A 19,563-nucleotide genomic window follows, 5' to 3' on the forward strand; every position below is an offset into this window, starting at 1 on the left:
ATCTGGTGATGGCAGGTGCTGGTGCAAAGCCCTGCTGTCCTGGGCTGGCTGTACTAGTATATGAATGTAATTCTCCTTTTTTTTTCTGTGAAAAGCACAAATAACGCGTTTGAGAAGGCTGTTGCACAGGTGACAGAAGTTAATCATTTTTTCACTCCAGACAAACTCTAGATAATCCGAGGGGTTTGATTTAATTTCACAGATAGAGCCCTTACCTGCACAGATCCCCACCCTCATGTGCACAGGGGGGCCAAACATTGCCTACCTAAGGAGAGCTCCCACTAAACTCAGATTAGCTATAAACACACAAAAAAGCAGAGGAGTCACAACACTATATGACCGTGAGGTATAGCTGCTACACTGCAATACCCTAATTCCGTACGTAAGCATGGTGGGGTTTGTGATGGGAGGACGTGGAGGCTCCTCCTGCCAGGTGACTGCATGCTTCATTGGGACACCTATTCAACAGCTGGCTCCAGACAAGACAAATCACGGAAGGCAGACTGTTAGCATTAAATCATTTAATAAGGGGGGTCAAATAAGCTTCTATTAACAATGTTTCCTTCTATTTATTTGTTTATATTCTGTCTGCAGAAAATGCGATGCTGGACTGGTGATGGCTTAGGACAACCTTCTGGCACGAAGACAGCTACAAAGCACAAAATACAAAAAAAATGAACTCAGAAAGAAACAAGAAAAAAAAAACACAGCGTTTTCTTGGTATCAACAAGAAGCTCTTTATTTTTCCTCAAGTTTTCTTTTCTAAAAAAAAAATAAATGAACTAAGACATTTGCAGAAATGAGACAAAAACTTTCTCTTCAGGTGACAATATTCAAGGAAGCATGTTGTTTTATTAAATTTAAACTGAAAAAAAAATAGAGAGATTTGGATTGGGATACAGTATCAGGAGGACTGAGAAACTGTGAATTTTCCAAGAAAAAAAAGAAACTTCTTAAAACTGTGAACTGAGAAATGGATGGAAATACCACTTAAACCCCTGATTACACCCTGTGTGTTCTTTAGGAGACATCATCTTTGCTAACTCTATGGTATTTAGGGAATGGTTTACAACATATCTTTTATTGTAATCTTTTAAGACAAAACAAATATTTAATTAGCTGTGATTTTGCCATTTCTATTCAGATGTCTTCTTGCACTTTCTTTTTCTAGATAGCTCAGATGTATTTGCAGCCAGCAGTCAAGGGCAGGAAAGATTTCTTTTCTTAATAATCTTTTTATTTGCCACACCCAATAAAATTCTTGTAGGGAAAAGGAATCAACAAGACTACCATCTCCCGATCAATACCTAAAGCCTAACAGACAGTAATTATCAAAATAAAGAGGAAGTCCCATATTGGGCTACATACCTACCCATTAATCAAAACAACAGAAAATATCTGCAACATTGCTTTTCTGAAATAACACAAAAGATGCCTCCTTAGGTTACACTTTGAATCAGCTACAATCAAAAGAAGGAAAAGCACGACTAACTAAGCCCCAGGAAGCCGCATTGTCCCTTTAACCCGTCGTATTCCCCATTTCCCATTAGTACTTAACATTTTTCACTATGTTGTGACTGCTATTATTTCATTTAACACTGGTTAATCTGTATCTGAGGTACATGGAAACCCTCTAGATGATAAGATTGGACAGGCTCCAGCGCTGGCAGTTTCCAAGCGTGCACGCACGCAGTGTGTTTTGATCCCTGCCGTCACGGGGACCGCCTGCCAATTCGCTCTTGGATCAGCCTCTCGCTCAGCTCCCAAAGGGCTACGGCCGTCGCATCGCTCCGAGCCTCCGGCGATGGCAGGCAGCGGCAGCAGTTGTTGAAGTACATCCCACCCAGCCCCTCCAGCTCGGCGGCCGTGGCGCAGTAGACGGTCGTGGCAGCTCCTTGTTGCTGAAATTTAAAAAAAAAAAAAAAAAAGATAAAACTACGTGAATATATACACAAATACACGGATAGATTTTTATCTTTGTCATTTTGGCTGCAGTCCATCGGAGCTGTGCGTCTCCGGAGAGCACTGGTGAAAGCACCGCAGCTAAAACTCTGCTGAAGATGCTGCCTCCCTGCCTGCTGGCCACTTATTTGCTAAACACCTTAATGAGGAGCTTTTTTCTTTTCATTTCCTCTTGGAGCAAAAGAAAAGGAAAAGACGGTCCAGAAACTGGTCCTGTTCATTTGCCCCTTTTCAAGAAAACCTTAAGTCAGTGCCAGGAGGGTCTCCCCACTGGCACTTGAAAACAGAAAAGGTGAGCCAGGTTTAAAAGCAGCACTTAAAAACATCCTGCTTTTCCCTTCTAACTCAGAAAACACCATACACCTTGAGCACCATCACTTCCTAACCTTGATAAGCAGTCGCAGACTGACACGTATATGCATTTTGTTTGGTTGGGTTTTTTAAACCTCTCGTACAAAATTAACCTGGGCACTCCAATTAAGACCTATAATGTAAAGTGCAATCGGGATTTGTGCCAAACCTGCCCATATATCTTTGATCAACAGTTTCACTGTTGCAGTTGTCACCATTGCCTCGCAAGAATGTTTATCTGCTGCAGGCAGAGAGGGCTGATTTTGCAGAGACACGACGCTTTCCAGTGTGTTCCCCACCCCCCCCCCCCTTTTTTTTTTTTGTTCTGTAACAACCATTTCTCATGTCTTATAATGCTTTAAGAAATGGAGCAGGTAGATTAGAGGCTTTTGTGGAGCAGAGATTCTTTTTTTCTTTCTTTCTTTTTTTTTTTTTTTTAAATACCAGCTGAACTTATGTTCAAACAGGAAGAATGGATTTCTCTGAATTTCTCCGACAGAAACCTGGAGCTGGAGGGCACAAGGTACAGGCAGCGATGGGTACACCCCAGGGAATGGGGTACTCCAAGGTCCCGACTGAAAGTGCAGTGCCAGAAGAGCTGCAAAGAGGGCAAGAAACCGGTTTGCTTTGTGAACTATAATTAAAAATAATAGGTGAGAGCACGTAGCAAGACACTGCACACAACCCTAATTTAAAACCAATAGAGTTTATCTGGCATCTTATGATTATTTATGTGCATCTTAGTCCTTTCTGTGGTAACTAATTATGAGCTGATAGGAATCAGAATAAAGAGGCTGCCAACTATGATAGAAAAAGTAAACGAAGAGAAATTGGATGTTGCCACATTAGGATAATTTAATGGGGAGAGCGAATAAGCTTCAACCTCTCATGATTTTCCTCCAGTTCCGTTTTTGTTTTTGTTTTCTCTAGCCTTTCAGTGTCACAACCAGGAAAACTCAGGGTGCTGTTAGGGGGTCAACCTGCAAAAGACCTCTGTTTTGCATTCTCATCCTTCAAGGGCAGCAACCATTCTAAAAAGCCCCAATTCTCCTTAATTGACGCTTCTTAATTTTGTAACTGCAAAGAAAAGCATATTTGTTTGCAAGATATGCATTTTCCTGAGAAGATGGGATTAAACTGATAATGATGACTCCACAGCTTAGAAATGATCTACTATAACAAGGTAAACCAAACCTGTCTGTAATAAGGATGTTGAAAGGCATATATTTACCATCAGACCAAACTATTTTTAAAGTTAGTAATCCTTTTATTAAACCAATATCTTTTTTAAAAAAGAGAAAGCATCTTACAAGCAGGAGAAGAAATGTAAGAGAGTTCTACTAAAAATAATATTAACAGAGAAAAATAAAATTCTTATGCTCGTTTGAACTATCCTATAAAGCTCCACAGCACAGGTATGATCACTGTATTCAGCTGTTTAGAATGATTCAAAGCCCCTGAAGAGTGTTATTATTAGTTTTTGCAAGCAATTCAACTGGACTTTTATTAGAAAGGTAAAATTAAACTAATGTGCTCAATGCAGAGTGAGAGCCCTTAAGCTATTGCTGAAAAGCATCCGTCCAGCCAAGCTAAACTCAGGCTAGCTTTAATAAAATTTAGCTAATTCATAAAATGAAAGTTTATCAGAGCAGTTTAAAATCCAAACTGAACAATAATTTATCTTTTCGAATGAGTCGAATTTGATGACTTTTAAAATTCTCAGCAGGCACACATCCTACAGCATAACAACAGTGCTTTATACCTCAAACACTGACACAGCCTAAACTCCAAAAGAAGAAAATAGTTTTCCCTGTGTGAGTGTAGGATATTTACTTTACGCGATAAAAGATTATGTGGCTGGAAGCCCAAAGCACTTTATCATGTGATACCTCCAGTGTTTCACTGAGGACTGGATGTAAGCAATGTGCCATTTGCTTTTTGGCTGTGTGTATCTTTCCGTCTTTCTAAATGTTTCAATTGTGTTGGGTGTTTTGGTAGAAAAAAAGTTCAATGGTTCTATCATTGACAGAGAAGTACCTTTTTATTACTTAAGAGAAATGCAGTCATATTTATCCCTTTGTTGACAGAGGGTAAAGCTTTAATATCAGAGAATGAAAAAACATGAACTCATCAAGCCTAGGAGCTTGATGACAACAAAACTACGAAATGGAAGGTAAATCCCAGATTCCCAAAGCCATTTAAGCATCCAGATTCCTTTGGTGAATGTGAGCTAGTTGTATCCAGAGATTTGAGGATCTCTACCTAAGTGACTTGCCCAAGGACAGAGAGGAATGAGTATCAGAGGACTCAATAATGCTTCAGGTCGGATGGGATGTCAGGAGGTCTCCAGCCCAGCCTCCTGCCCAAAGCGGGATGCCCAGCAAGCCCATAGAGGCCATCCTCAATGAGAAGGTCCTCAAGGACCAACTCCTACTTTTCGTCTTCGACTCAGATGCCACAAACCTCCAGGAAGAGCCAGAACTGCAGATAACTGGAGAATGCCTGCACTGCCACCCATGCACAGCCAGGCTGTGAGAACGCTGAGTTTCTCAGTAAATATTGTTTATCCCTTATGAACACAATCTTTTGAATGACATCTTTATATGCTGGGCCTTATGACTGTTTAATAACAAGTTTTAATTTTTTGCTCATCAGCTTTCCTGTTCACATATCATCAGCATACAACAGCAGAGGATGTTAGGGAATCTAATTAGTAAACAATTCCATACTGCTGATACAAGATGAAACATTCTTAAACCGATAAAAAGAGCACTTTAATCACTGTTGAATGACTTTCAATGCCAAGCGGTTTGTGCCATGTCAGAACATAATTTGAAGAAGATTAGAGTACTATATAAAAGAATTAATGTTAACAACTTCGTTAAAAAATGTCTTAAACAATGAGCTTGTCAGTTGTCACAGGCTCTCCCTGATCTATTGTGATTAACGCCCCTGCTCCCAACAATTTAGACTGATAAACAAGGCTAAAAGCTCTGGGCAACCTAAACATTTTTTTTCCATATGTCCGTCAGTTGTATATGGTGCTAATCGCCGGGGCTGGGGGTCAGCCTTCCTTAACCTGCAACAAAGGCAGCGAGTTGGAATGATGAATACGCAGGATAAAGAATTTGTGAGAAGCCCAACTGAATCTTTAATCATGCCTCAATGCCATTTCCGATCCAGGCAAACATTTGAAAGCTGCTAGGCAAGCACCACGCTATCAATCTTTCCAGTGTACGTAAAATTACCCGGGAATCTTGTTTTGGATTAAGTTGAAGAGTGTCTTAGTAATAAGGGTTCATCATTCTCCTTCGCAAATCATTTGTCAGTTTTGTAATACAATCTTAAACTGCAGCAGGGTGGGATTTGTAAAGCAGTTGCTGTTTATTTATAGTTGAGGCTCAAAGATCTAAATTGTCCATCCTTCCAAAATCCTTTGTTGAGATAAAAATACTAAGTAGCTAGCTACTAGTTCATAGGCATTTATCTCATAACTGTGAGCTATCAATTTGTAGCTGATGGCACTGAATACAAATTAATATTGAATATCTTAACAGTAAAAGAAAAGGGGTTCCTGATATACAGCGTACGGTAAAACCCTCATTAATATATGTAATGCATCCGTTAGTATTCTAAGATACCATTTATGTTCCTGATAAGAAAACATATTACACAGTTAATGTTTAGTTTTCAAATTTGTCTACTTTCAAATGCATGTTTACTTTCTAAAATTAGATTCCTGTTCTGAAGCAGGTTTACGTATGAAGTATATAAATAATAGAAACAAAGCCATAAGTTATCTGTATATGTATCAACTGCAAATGAATAAGATCCACTCTAAACTCTGTTAAGGGCATACAGATAGCATGTGACATTGCCTACCAGCGAGATGGAATCAGTTTCCCTGAAAAAGAGTTTTTATTTTATTTTATTATGAAAAATTAAGTAGTTATCTTGCTAGCCTGAGGTTAAGTTTAGCGCAGTGCATTTTAAAAGATGGCCAGTGGAAGGAGGTGAATTCACAATGACAAGAAAGGCGAGCATTTGTGACAAGGTCCAGATTCAAAGCAAGCAGCCCAAGTGAAACAAAAAGGCAACTGCTTCCTTAAAACTCTTCAGGCTCTTCCTGTTATTCATCCCAGGACCATTAGACAAAGCAAACACATCCCTAGCGCAAAAATACTAGCTCAACACAACTGCATTGTGAACAGATCACTTATAGTGGAATCACTTACTGCACAGCGGAGTGAAGATGGGGGAGCACACCCGTGTTACAGACCATGACACAAACAGGGTTTCCCACACGTTCGCTGTGCTCTGGAAAGCACTCCAAAGAGTCCAGATCCACTCCACGAGAGCGGTCAGTTCACCAGCTGGCATCAGCCATGCTCGTTTACCGATTTGGTGCAAAATAGACAATCTTGGAAAACCAAACGAAATGAGATGGAGCAAATTGCCAATGCCAAACTCTAAAATTACAGCTGCAGTTCTCTACTCCTCGAGTCTCATCTTCACCTGGTGTCAGCCAGCTCAGGTCCACCACCTCCTCTGACACAGATCTGCGGTTGCCCATAGCTCATGCCCCTCTGCTGCTTGCCACTGGCTCCTGGCGCAGCTCGCTGCTCCTGGCCACCTGCGGCTTGGCAGCTGAGCTTTGGCTGGCCTCCTGGAAGGAAACTGCACTCCGAATACAGATGTTTCCATCTGGGATGTGCCACAGCTGGGACTTTGGTGCAAATATTCTCCAAATATACTTATTCTTTTCTCAGTAATGTTAAAATACTTCTACAGATGAGCTGAGTCTGTACTTTTCCCCATCAAGCTACCTTCAGAAAAACACTAGTAAGTCTAAAATCCTTACATCCTCGTTCAACCGTCGTAGCAGAGGGACCAGCTTCTCCACGCCAGGTGTTACTTTGCTCGGTTTCTTCGCCGGTATCTCAGAGCTGTGAACGGCAGCTACCCTCTGTACAAGACAGTGAGCGAGTTCTAGCCTTACACAGGAGATTACAGAAAAATCCTTCCTGCTGCAGTCCTCTTACTCAGAGCAATCCTGGATGTATTATTATCTTCTGAGTAATGCTTGCAATATGTATGTGCTATCCTCCTGTAAGAAAACAGGATTCCCTAATTGCTTTTTCAGCCCAGAAATACGAAACTGAGACCTGCCTTTGCTCCTTTGGGTGAGTCTGACAAACCAAAATCATAGCTGCAACTAAAAAAAAAAAAAAACAACTTTGGAGCTGCCAAATATGATTCAATAAATAAATCAGGCTCAGTTGACTTCAAGTCCCATCTCCACCCAAGTGCCAGCAGGAAAACGTGACCTGAACTGACTCTGTAATTGCAGTCTTTTGAAAGGTCTCACTGAACCACATCTAAACCAGAGATTCTCAACCACCTCCCCTTCCCCCATCACCACATTTAAACCAGCAAAACGTCTCTTAGAAGATAATACAACGGATAAACCCAAATCTATAAGGTCTGTTTTTTTTTCTTCTGATGTATTTCTTTTTCAATTAATTCTCAACTACAAAGACTCAAAACTCTAAAGCTTCTCTACTTGCAAAGCATAGTTGGTTTCAAGCTGTAACTTTTTTTTAGCGTCATTAAGACCTTTACGCATTTACAGTATTCTTTACATACAATATAGAAGATAAATGTGATCTATTCTTTGAGTAAGGAAACTGCAGTAGTTCACGAAAGAGGATTTGTTTTCAACTGCTGAGGCATTAAGATCTAGTGATTATTTCAACTATTCAGTATATGCAGCTATATTTAACTTACATTCTGGGTTTTAACTTTGCAAAAGAAAATGTGTCCATTGTAATAAATGTATTTTGATACTGCACCATGTTGTTTGTGTTATGCAACACCCCATATGTTCTCAATTATGGCAATGATAGTGCTTGAAAACTTCTATCCTCCAACATCCAGTGTCAAAGAGATCGTCTGCAATCACTCCACAGGAAAAAAAATAATACAACACAGGACATCAAGGCAGGAAGGAGCACTGGGCTGGTTTTCTCATTTCGACCTTTACTTCTCAAGTCAACTCGGAAAAGTCACTTCAACTCCGTGTACCTCACTTTTCCCATCTGTAAGATGGGGAGACTACTAAGATTTACCCACCTCACAGGGGTGTTGTGAGGACTGGTTCACATTTATGGCGTGCTTCCACATCTACTGCTGAAAAGCACCGTGTAAGTACAGTGTTGTATTATAAACCGTTATTAAAATTCTTAGGAGATTTAGAACAAGGTTGGCAAAATAGCTGATAAAAATGTAAGTACCTTTTGAAATCATGCTTATTTTTCTCTATTGTATAAAATTCCTTCTTTATGTGAAGATGTCTGCTACACCAGGCCCCATTCTGGTCTCTTTCCTCTCTCACGTTTGTTTTTGTCCAGCTCACCGAGAACTTGGTTGAACTCTTATTAGCCAAAGTACCACTGGGGTCTCCATAAATGGATGCTTTAGAGTCAATTATCCCCTCAAAAGGAGAGCCATGGGTTCATCTCTCCCACACTTTGCATATTCTAGAAAGAGCGATCATGGCATACCAGGGGTGGTATGCCATGGCATACCCCTAACACAGGGATCCTACAACATCTGCCTTGGGAAATCCTGCATGCTCTACAGCTGTCCTCCAGAAGGGCACACGTTTCCCACAGGTCTGCAATCACATCCCCTAGCCTCTCACAGATATCTCAGATAAAACTATCCAATGTTTAAGACAGCCCCAGACACCGATGTCTATGCAACCCTACTGCTCTTTCTGCAGCATCTGGAAGGGAGTTGGGTCCCACCAACACCCAATTCCTTTCTTTTTCTGTGTTGGAGTCCACAATCAGTTTCTGAAAATTCTTTCAAGCCTGACACAGAGCCATCTTAAGCTTCAAAAACTTTAATGAAGCATATGGCTTTACCTTGCTCGACCAGCATTTCAACAGCAAGAGCAGCAGCACGCCCCACAGGCTGCTCACCCCGGCCTTTTACCGACATCGCATTTCTTCTCAGATCACTTCTGAATTCTCTTCTGCTGCCCACTGAACTCCCGTTCACACCTGATTTACACTTTTAAAACATCATCACTCCACTGAAGTGGCAGTTTTGAACACTGCATGCAAATTGCTACCATCCAGCATTGCTACTCTTGCTATACCTTGATGTACAGGTTAGTATGGAGCAGTGGTGTGGTACTGCATGCTCCTCTTCAAGTCCGGGTTTGGGAAACATCCCTGAGGGAAATTATCAGTGTTTATTTCAGAGTGCAACAGGACAAGGCTGTGATTAGGCTTGCCATGTGATGCTGCTGTCCCTTGCTTGTCCCCTGCCCTGTGTGCCAGCCCTGGCTGGCTGGACGAGGAGCGAACAGCAGGCAAGAGGGAGTCAGTCCCTTTGGGCATCACAGCAGCACCATCAGGAGCTGTAAATCCCTGCTCACTAACTGAGATTTTGTGATGTACATTTATATAAACATGAGTCCCAACATGCCAAAAATGGAAATCCTATGCAGGATACTGGAAATCATCCTGAAATGCATATTCTGCCAGCTGAGCCTGTGTTCTGCTGGGCAAGTGTAACTTGAAGAGTAGGGCAAGCAGGTTGTTGACAATAAACATACCCGGCCAAAAAGCCAGATTAGATATGCTGCTGTAACTCAGTCATCAGAATAGGGTCGGCTGGTGTTTGGACATATGTAAATGAGAAATTTGTTGAAATCACTTCTGTTATTAACTTCTGCTGACTTGAAATGCTTTATGTTTTTGCTGTACCTAACTTTAATTATATAGATACTTTATATAAATGTATGTACACAAACAGTACTGTATATGCTGTATATATTTATATAGCTTTTTAATATTACTACTAGTCAAAATTTAGACTCTCTTCATATGCAGTATTGCAATGAATGCCATCACAATACTGACATTGTGCTTCCTCCTTCATTGCACAGATAACTTTTTAGACTGACTTTGATTTTAGATATGAGTGAAACAACCCCACAAAATGCAATGCTTTTTAAGCAAGTGACCTTTTGGGACAAATATTGGACAAGCTGTTTGTTTAGGTTTTAAAGATAAAGACTGTTTTTCATCTGTTGATACATACACACACAAAAATTTCAGTAATACAATGCATTCAAAAACCACAGGGTGTGATGATGGGGACATATCATGGTAAAAAATTAACTACCAACTCTGTCTTCCAGAAACTGATTAAGGGAATGTATTTTGCAATAATGCAGATCTAGTAAACAGGCCTCTAATGTCTAGGCTTAGAGCTGTAAGCCAGGCACTCCTGTATTATGTATGTGTGATTTTCATAGATAGCCTGCTGTAAAGTGTGCCCTGTTAGTGCATCTTTCAGGCTCAAAGACACTGGCCTTGTTAATATTTCATTTAGTACATACTGTAGAGTCTCATTTATATTACTTCTATAATTAATGGTGATAGCTTAGGCACTGCCTTTACAAGGGGAGATCCTTGTATGTTGGTCGATGGATAATGAGAAACAATAGATATTTCATTCACCAGCAGCTTGTTGCTAGTTAGTAGGAAATTATCGTGTGTACTGTTGCTTTAATTGCCAGGGTAAATAATGCTGCCGCTGTGTTAGTGAACATTTTAAAGCACTTGATGCAAATAGACTAGAAACAAAACAAAACAAAAAAAAATTACCTTTATTATGCTATATCTTAGCATAGGGAGTTAAAAAGGTCTTAAAACATTTGCGTTCTATCATGCAAATATATCTTAATATGCATGTGCTGACTATTCAACTACTGTATTTTAGGAAATACAATTATGCTGCCTTTCTCTTCTCCTATGTAGACTGTAAATAACTGTAGATCTTTCTCTTGTTTTCCTATGTAAATATATGTAAATACAAACAAGCTATGCATGTTGATATTCTAGGCAATTTCAGGTACTTTTATAATCTGAAGGCATGTACTTGAACTGGTTTGTTAAAAAAAAATCAATTCTCTCAAACCCTTTAAAGCTCATTAGAAATTAAAGATTTCTTACTAGACTGGTTCCTTCTATCTCAGCTGCTTTTCTGTTTATTTTTTTTCCTGCTTTCTCAGCGTTGTCTCACAAGACCCACTATAAGGCTGCATACACCAGGGCAGTGTAAGTGCAATGTCCTGTCTCAGGATGCAATTCCCTCTCCTGCCAAGGCTCTGCCCCATTTAGATTCCACACCAGCCCCATCGGTAAACCTCAACGGAGGCTCATGGGCCACCTAGAGAGGGGGCAAGCCTATGGGAGCCCTTTGCTCCCATCCCTCCTTCTGTTTCATGATGTTTTCTATTCTATTTTCTCAGCCCTTAATCCATCAAATAAGGCTCTAATACTGCTCGTGCCAGGATGGAGCTTCGGGGCAGATGCCGTCTCTTCGGCTGTTTCTTTGCTCTTCAGCTATGCTGGCAAGGTAGCCCGCAGTCCGACTGCTCACTCAGACATGCCTTTCTGTTTGAACACACTCGTTATGTTTCTTTTCTAGCATGCTTATGACTTTGACAGACTGTGAAAATAATTTGATAAATAGCTTGATAAATTTCCCCATCTCTTCCCTTCAGTGCTGTAACACTGTTTGTGGGAGCCTTTCAATTGAAGGAGTGCGAACAAAAATGAAATTACCTAAGCTTATAAATCAAGTCATCCCCTGCATACAAATTTGGCAGCAAGGTTTCAATTTAGCTGCTCTCTTTTTCCTTATTTTTTTTTTTTATGTTCTTGCAATAAATGAAGATTCCTGGGAGGAAACCGGTAAGAACTAAAAAGATGTATTTATCCCCCAGTATGGTGAGGAAGAAAAAATCCCCTCTGCATTACCTACAGAAACTAAATGCAATGACAACTTTTTAATCGAAAGAAAACAGCTTTCATGTTTGAAGATGCCTTTCCCAGAGTAGACGTATAAGAATAAACACATTAATTGACAGGATCTTCATGACTTTTTAAGTTCCTCAAACTTAACTCAGTGTCTCAGGAAGATCTCTTTCCAGTCCTTGAAGATTCTTTTAAGATGAATATCTAAAAAGCTGAGCTGACATGGGCATTATGTTCAAGTGCAAGCTGTACTATTCTTTAATAGAGGGCGTAGAAATGGTTCATAGGATTATTATCTTTCTACAGACAAAACCCATTACCTTCACACTAGGAGGGAAAAGCTGGTTTTTAACTTATATAAAATGGAATCAATTATCAATATCTTTGCATGGTTTCCTGGCTCTGCTGGAGAGCAGCGGCGGAGCGCTGCTGTTACACTCGCAGCAGTGCTAAACACAGAGCGATTTGGCAGAAGGGCTCCTTCCTACGCTGGGCTCCTTGTCACACCTTTTGTTTAATACAATCACATCTGCAGACGAAAAAATAAGTAGCGATGATTTGTATGCAGGGCTTCCACTCTGAATGTCACAAGAGGAGACAGGAATTGCATTTTCAGACTGATCTCATGGCTATTGTGACTTTAAAGTTCTTCCCAGTAAAAGTGAACAGGTGAATAAAAAGCAGTCACCAGCACAAAGTCAAATGCAGTGGCAAACAGCAGCACAGGTCAGAGCATCCATACAGCAAGTAGTCTTGGCTGTGGAAGAAAAGCACTCCTTTGGCAACCGCCTCCCACACAACCCTTACCACCAGCCTCTGAATAATCCTTTTGTTGGCTTTACCGGTGGCTTTCCATGGATGATTATGTTTCCAGTGAGTAAAAGAAATCTGGAGAGTTAGTGGTGGCTTTTTATGGTGAAAAGTCCACATATGCCTATCGCTTCTTAAACTGTTACAAATAAAAGCCTTAATTCTTTCACCAGACAATGTCTAATCTGCTCCAACTCCGTGTTCCTCAGCAGAGGGATCAATGAGTCCATTAGCCATCCTTAAAAAACCATATCCCCAGCTATTTCACGAGCACACTCAAACTCAGGCGCACATTTAGATGCAGTATTCACAATATATATAAAACATAATACTGTAGAAGCTGGTAATGGTGTTTGGGAAGGAAATGTTCAATATTAGACTCTCACCTGCTTATCCCATTCATGAGATCTGCTTCTACAAAGCGCATAATGATAAATGGCACATTTGCAAATTATCTTCTGAGTGCTGATGAGAAATCAGCAACCTGCGAGTTACCGTGACTTTGAATGAGTACACTCCACTGCAAGTCTCGTTTGCCGAGACGCCTGCCAAATGAGTGCATTAGTATATTAGGAATCTAATAAATTGACTAACAAGCATTTGATGAAAAATAGCTGTACCATCCGTTACAGTTATCATCACAGCCAACAAGGCTACTGGGCTTGGGACTGTGAAGGCACAGCTGCTGATAAAAGAGATGCTGCCGCACCGTGCCGTGCTCTCAGCAGCATCTCCCCACTCGCCGCTCATCGCTCACAAACCCACAGCAAGACACAGGACCTCATTTACTTCAGCTTCCCTCTACTTCTTCATGTGGCACTTGAGAGGATTTAAGCCTTACCCAGGCTGGTCTTTTCCCTTTCTACTGCAGAAAGTAGGATAGTGGGATGGTGGAGAAAACCCTTTTGACAATCCAGTAACAAATAAGTTCCCCTGCCTAGGAAGGAGCCAGGGGACTCTTTCATTGTTCAGGCATCTGAGACTGCTTTCATGTTCACAATCTGAAAATTTTAAGCTTGTTAACTATGATCACAAACATGAGGCTAAAGGACCAGAAAGGCTTTGGCTATATTCACATTCTGCAGATAGGCACTGTGTTACTTAATGCCATGCAATCAAATTATTATCAGGCGTGGCTCTGAGTCCTGCCTCTAGCTCAGGATCTTAGTGGAAAAATTGAACGCAAAGAAATAAATCTCCCTTAGACACAGCCCTTAACCTGTGCTGTCTACTGCTTCCAGCACATACACACAAGCTGGATATTTAAGACGCCCAATTTCTAGCATGATCCTCCCTCATCCAAACAACCTCCCTGCCCAGGGAGGACCAAGCACCTGACAAGTTCACACCCACGGGACCTGCAAACCTGAAGCAGGGTAATGAGAAGGTCGGGCTTTACTGTGTCAACAGCCGAGGTTTGGCCGCTTTCCTCCAGCGAAGCTCGGCACTAGGCACCATGTGCGCTGCGGGTGCTTGCTGCTCCTCCTGCAGGCTTCGGGTGCATGACAGATCGCAGCTACACGCTAGCCTGGCAAAGCCCGTATGAGTAAATTATGTATTTTCAGGTTAATTAATTCTAGTAAGTGCAATATACCCTTACGGTCGAGTTTTAGAAATCTCCTGCACGCTGCTTAATTTGTTTGAAGTAGAGAGGAACCTAGTTCATTATATATGCCCATTTATCCTCTGCCAATGAATCCCAGCGAATACTTCAAAACTACACACATTTAATAAAAGCTGCTTCTGCACCTTCCAAAAACGCATTTCTGCTTTTACCTGAGACATTTTCAAGATCCCCCAACTCTGTCAACAGTGGCTCTCCAGTTTTGTTTAGCTTATCATCATCAGACTCTGCTTTTGTGAGTGGACAAGTCATTTGAGTGTGCACCACAGTTATAATGGCCTGACTGACAGCTCAGCCAGATAAACATGGGAGAATAACAGACGTAGGAACAATCTGGGTATTCATTTTGTCCGTTCAACCGGGTTGAAAGGATTTGCCAGCCAAGGGCACAACACTTCAGGCTAATTTGCTCAGCCAAAGCACTGCCAGAGTGTAAGGCTGCGAGCAGATGACTGATGCTGGGGAGATCGGCATTCCCGGTGGAGGTACTTATTATTCACCTCTGCCTCACGGGAAATGAAAGCACTAGTTATTCAAAGCATCCATTTGAAAGAGACAAACATATAGAAATGAACTTTGTTACAAAACTTGAACCCTTCTTATCATTTCTTCACTTCTGCATAAATTCCAGCTTCTTGTCCTCATCCATCGCATCTTGTACACGGCAGCATTTCTCCTTCATTGCTTCTTCTTTCCCCCATATGTTTGTTCCTCCCTCCATTCTCACATACTTTCCTTAGCTTTCTCTCCTGATTTATGTGTCTTTGATCCCATATCTGACACTGAACACCTACTCTTAGCTGTTTATCTTCCATTTTAATGTTATATCCACTCAGCTTTGCAACCCTTGGAGGCTCACCTCTGTCCCCACAGTATCTTGTGTTTGAGCAGGTGTCCAGGATATCCTGTCTGTCCCCCTCATGCTAAATGCACTCTGCAATCTTTTGGCTGTTACTAGACCCATGCTCTGCCAGGAGCCATGTGCTAGCAATGCGCCGCAGCCAGCAACACACCCTTATGGAGCCAAGCAATGCAGGACTGATAAAATTATGGTGCTGTACTTGTTAAAGAAAGCTCTCTCCCTACTCTCTTGTACATTTTAAGCATCCTGAGTTTAGAGTGACAGAGCCGTCAGTCCATCTGCTAATCATATTAAAAGAAATGATGGGTAGAACAGCCAAGCTGGTACTAAGAAAAGGTAAATACCATTCTGACATATTCCCTCAAGTAAGGAAACAAAATAATAACAGTTTACAGCAGAGGCGAGAAAATTCACTTCCATTAATGAAGTACCACTTTCCAGCATGCTCAGTTTATAAGTCTTCTTGTCCAGGATTGACTTCAGCAACTCTCCCACCAAAGAGCAAAGGCCGAAAGCTGTTCATGGTGGCAGCAGCACAACTCTGCTGGCTTCAGGAAGCTGGGAGCTGAGACACAACCCGCGGTGGTGCCGATAAATCCCTGGCCGCTCCAGGTAGTGGAGGCAGCAGGGGCCCGAGCGGCACGGCGGGCTGGGAACGACGCACAGGGGGGCCACAAAACCAGCCTCAGACACATCACGGGAGGAATGCAAAGTGCACCTGACACTTCTTTTGATCTATTCCTAAGAAGCATTAAAAGGCACATTAATGTGCTGCTTTAGTGTGTGTTCAACGTGATGGTTGGAGACATAACCGAGCCTTGCACAAAAGTCTAATTGGGGAGAAGAATAAACTTATTGTTTCCTCGCCAGGACATGCATCCTAGAGCATACGCACAGTTGACATTTGCATGAAGTATGTTGCTGTTTTGCATTTTAAATCCAGGCACATTAAACAGAGATTGAATGATTACTTTGACTATTATTGACAAATCAGTACATGTGCAACAGTAATCCTACAGATGTGGTAACTGGCATTGCCCGCTGGCAGGTTATGTTGAACAGTGAAATTCAAATATACGTGTATGTGTATACATACATCCTTATACACATATACAAATTGCTCACTCAAAATATTAAGAGAACAGTAACAAAGCATCTGAGCATACATCTCCTGCAGCTTTCTCAAGAAATTGCTTCTTATTGCTCACCAAGATCCTCACATACAAATCATGCTCATGTTTAGTAACAATTTTTGTGCATTGAGACATTTCTTGACCTCATCTGACTATAAAGAACCTTTGCATTCTGTGCCTTTAGTTTCCATGTCATTTTTTCTTTGCTCTTTTAAGAGAACCACACAATGAATAAACTGCAACAGCAAACCAAGTAACAAAGAAAAAAGGAGTGTAAAAAGAGAACGTTCTTACACAGATTAATCAATAGCAGAAAAAAAAAAAAAAAGAGCCCAGAAAGTCAGGTATAAATTTGGTAGTAAAGATAAGGTAAGGAAGGACATTACTGAATTTTGCTGGTGACTGCCTACTCATTGCTCCCAGTTGTATCAACTTAGCTGTACCTTTACACATCTGGCCAGACCTATGTCCAACCAAATTCTTTCTACTCTGTGCAATGATCTTGCTTACATCTGTTATAGTAATAATGTATGTGTCCCTGATTAACTCTGTGTAACGCCCTCTATGTTCTATCTCTGGAAGGATTAGAGGGTTGATATTGCCTTCTTCATTTGTTCGTAGCACCTCCTTCCAGCCTCGGCTAGCTCCTTGGCGCTCTGCACTGCAGTACTAATAATGCCAATGGCATCACACTAAGACCCTGCACCTCTTTAACTGTTTTGGCAAAAGACAATCTAATCTGTGAAAACCATTAGCTTCCTTTTCTTGAAGCTCTCACTTAATTTAGCCACAAAATTGTAGTGTAAGGAAAGAGGAGGCTGTGAAATGGGTGCTCAGAGAGTCCTACTGCTGAGCTTAGTGTCCTGGCACTAACTGTGGAGACTGAACCTGCACTGCTGACACTTGCCAAGTCCACCAAAGGAAAACACTGTGTCCTGATCAAGTTAGAAGTTAAGCAGGGAAGAAAAAAAAAAAAAAAAAAAAGGAAAAAAAAAAAGAAAAAAAAAAAGAGGAGGTTAGAGAAGGTAACTGCTCTGGGTACATAATAGATGCAGACGTCTTTGGATAATGCAGGTGGAAAAACATGCAATTCTGTCTTTTTTTTACTATGTTTAAAAAGCACCATCAGGTTATTCTGGCAGGTACCAACTCAGCTTTAAGGGAATTCTCTTTCCAAGGCCATACATGCCACCCAATGCTTTAAATCAACTTTGTGACTTTTTCTGTTCAAGTTTTTGGGTGCCTACATTTTTTTCTTGACATCAGCCTGATTTTCTTCTTATAAACAAGTTAATGTCATTCCCACCACAAAGACAAAAGACAGTTTTTCTTTGGGCTACTCCTCCAGCTGATGTTCAAGATAGTTTCTGATTAACCCATATTAAAAAGTAGGAAAAAAAGGAATCCCACTAGAACTTCAATATATTTTGTTCTATGTGAAAAACTTTAAATATAAAACAGACAAACAAGCCAATCCAGGATTTCAGCTAGAGTACACAAAGATTTTATAGGCCTTCCTTTTAAATTATCATCTTATATAGACCTTAAAGAAGTAACCAAAGGGGTCCACGGGAACATCTAAGACGGTCTGTCCAGAGGTAAGGGCAGAGGAGGGGTGCTGAGCACAGCATCTCCAGGACTGCCCGGACATGGCTGAAAGGAGGGAAGGGGATGTGCATACACTGAACTCCTGTGCAGTAGAGCTGCACGCATCTCTAGTGTGAATGTGAATGTGTGCTATTTCACTCCAAGAGAGAAACGCATTATTTCAACAGGTAACACATCTCTCCTGCTCTCTCTAGTAGGAAGAATGGAAATGTGTCTGGCTTCCCAGCAAATGCAGGGATTCTTCTCGGTCTGTACCAGCCAGTTGACCCTACCTCAGTATTTTTCCATTTGCTTCACACAAATAAAAATGACGGTCTGTAACAAGATCTCTAACCCCTGTTTTGCTGTAATGCCATATACTTCTAGAAGAATAGTCTTTTGACTATAAATTTCTATTAAAGTTCAATTACTCTTACGTGGCATAATCTGTTTCAGTTGGTGATGTGAAATATATTTATCTTCTACCCAAATGATGTTTTGGAGCTGCACTATTTAGCACTCCTTACATAATTTTGATCACTTTTTTTCAGCCTACAGACTGCAGAAGGAAAAATTACTCAGTGGCATAGAACATACATACCTAAAGAATTTTTAACTCTTTCTAACTCCAAAAGCAAATTTGCTGTAAAATAATGAACTTAAGTGACCCCTGCTGACTTCTCAAGGAATGACATTCCATAGGGAGTCCCATCTATGAAACAGTTTGGGTACAAAATTAGCCCAGTTATTTCAAGTCTTTGGAATTTTTATTGGAAAAGAATAATTCTTCAGAATGTTACTGGTCATCTGAAATGTTCCTTCAGTCTACAGTTTAGGATGATCCATCTCGCCACTGAAAAGGATAAAAGGTCAAATTCTAACTCTTGCAGGAGATGCAGTTAATTTGTTTTTCAGGACTATTATCAGTTGAGCATAGCTGGAATATGGAGATACTATATTTGCCCACATATCTGGCTGGTGCCTTCTGGCCTTCTGCATGGTGTATGGGGCTAATAAAAGGTGGCAGCACTTGATGTCACATAGGTTGTCTCTGCCTCATTTAATCATTCTGAATGGACTGATGTTCAAGCACAACTTGCATTCACTATTGGTCTACCACCCGGCTGCTGAGAGCTACTTCTCAGCTATCACCTCGATCCACTGGCAAAACATCTGTCAAGTACACTTTAGCATCCCCACAACCTCCAAGTAAGAGAAGTGGCCTTCTCAATTTAGATGCTATGTTAAAGACAGTTGACAGGAAATCTTAAATCCTCACCACATTTCCACTCAAAGTTTGGAATCCTTGTCTCACTAAAGTCAGTAGAAGCCGTGTCATCAATTTAAAGAGATCCAACATTACAACTATAGTGTTCAAGATGGAATAAACACAAC

General features: G+C 40.9%; 2 protein-coding genes across 10 annotated transcripts in view; one reads left to right on the forward strand and one right to left on the reverse strand.

Moving 5' to 3' along the window:
• The window catches only part of MAF (MAF bZIP transcription factor), a 211,305-nt gene that overhangs the window by 177,240 nt on the left and 14,502 nt on the right, over window positions 1-19,563 (forward strand). Inside the window, exon 3 of one of the 2 annotated variants that reach the window (XM_080552532.1) lies at window positions 595-1,939. The exons of the other annotated variant lie outside the window; for it this stretch is intronic. The gene's annotated coding sequence lies outside the window, so the exon portion shown is untranslated. Of the gene's footprint in view, window positions 1-594; window positions 1,940-19,563 lie in introns of those variants that run through there. 2 annotated transcript variants of the gene reach the window in all.
• WWOX (WW domain containing oxidoreductase) overlaps window positions 1,216-19,563 on the reverse strand; it is a 510,587-nt gene continuing 492,239 nt past the window's right edge. For all 8 annotated transcript variants that reach the window (XM_080552528.1, XM_080552522.1, XM_080552517.1 and 5 more), the window contains one exon: window positions 1,216-1,901. In XM_080552528.1, the coding sequence (XP_080408654.1) occupies window positions 1,713-1,901 (189 nt within the window). In that variant the 3' untranslated portion in view covers window positions 1,216-1,712. The remainder of the gene's footprint in view (window positions 1,902-19,563) is intronic.

The sequence above is a fragment of the Anser brachyrhynchus genome, assembly GCF_964034855.1.
Source record: "Anser brachyrhynchus genome assembly, chromosome: 12".
Lineage (NCBI taxonomy): Eukaryota > Metazoa > Chordata > Aves > Anseriformes > Anatidae > Anser > Anser brachyrhynchus.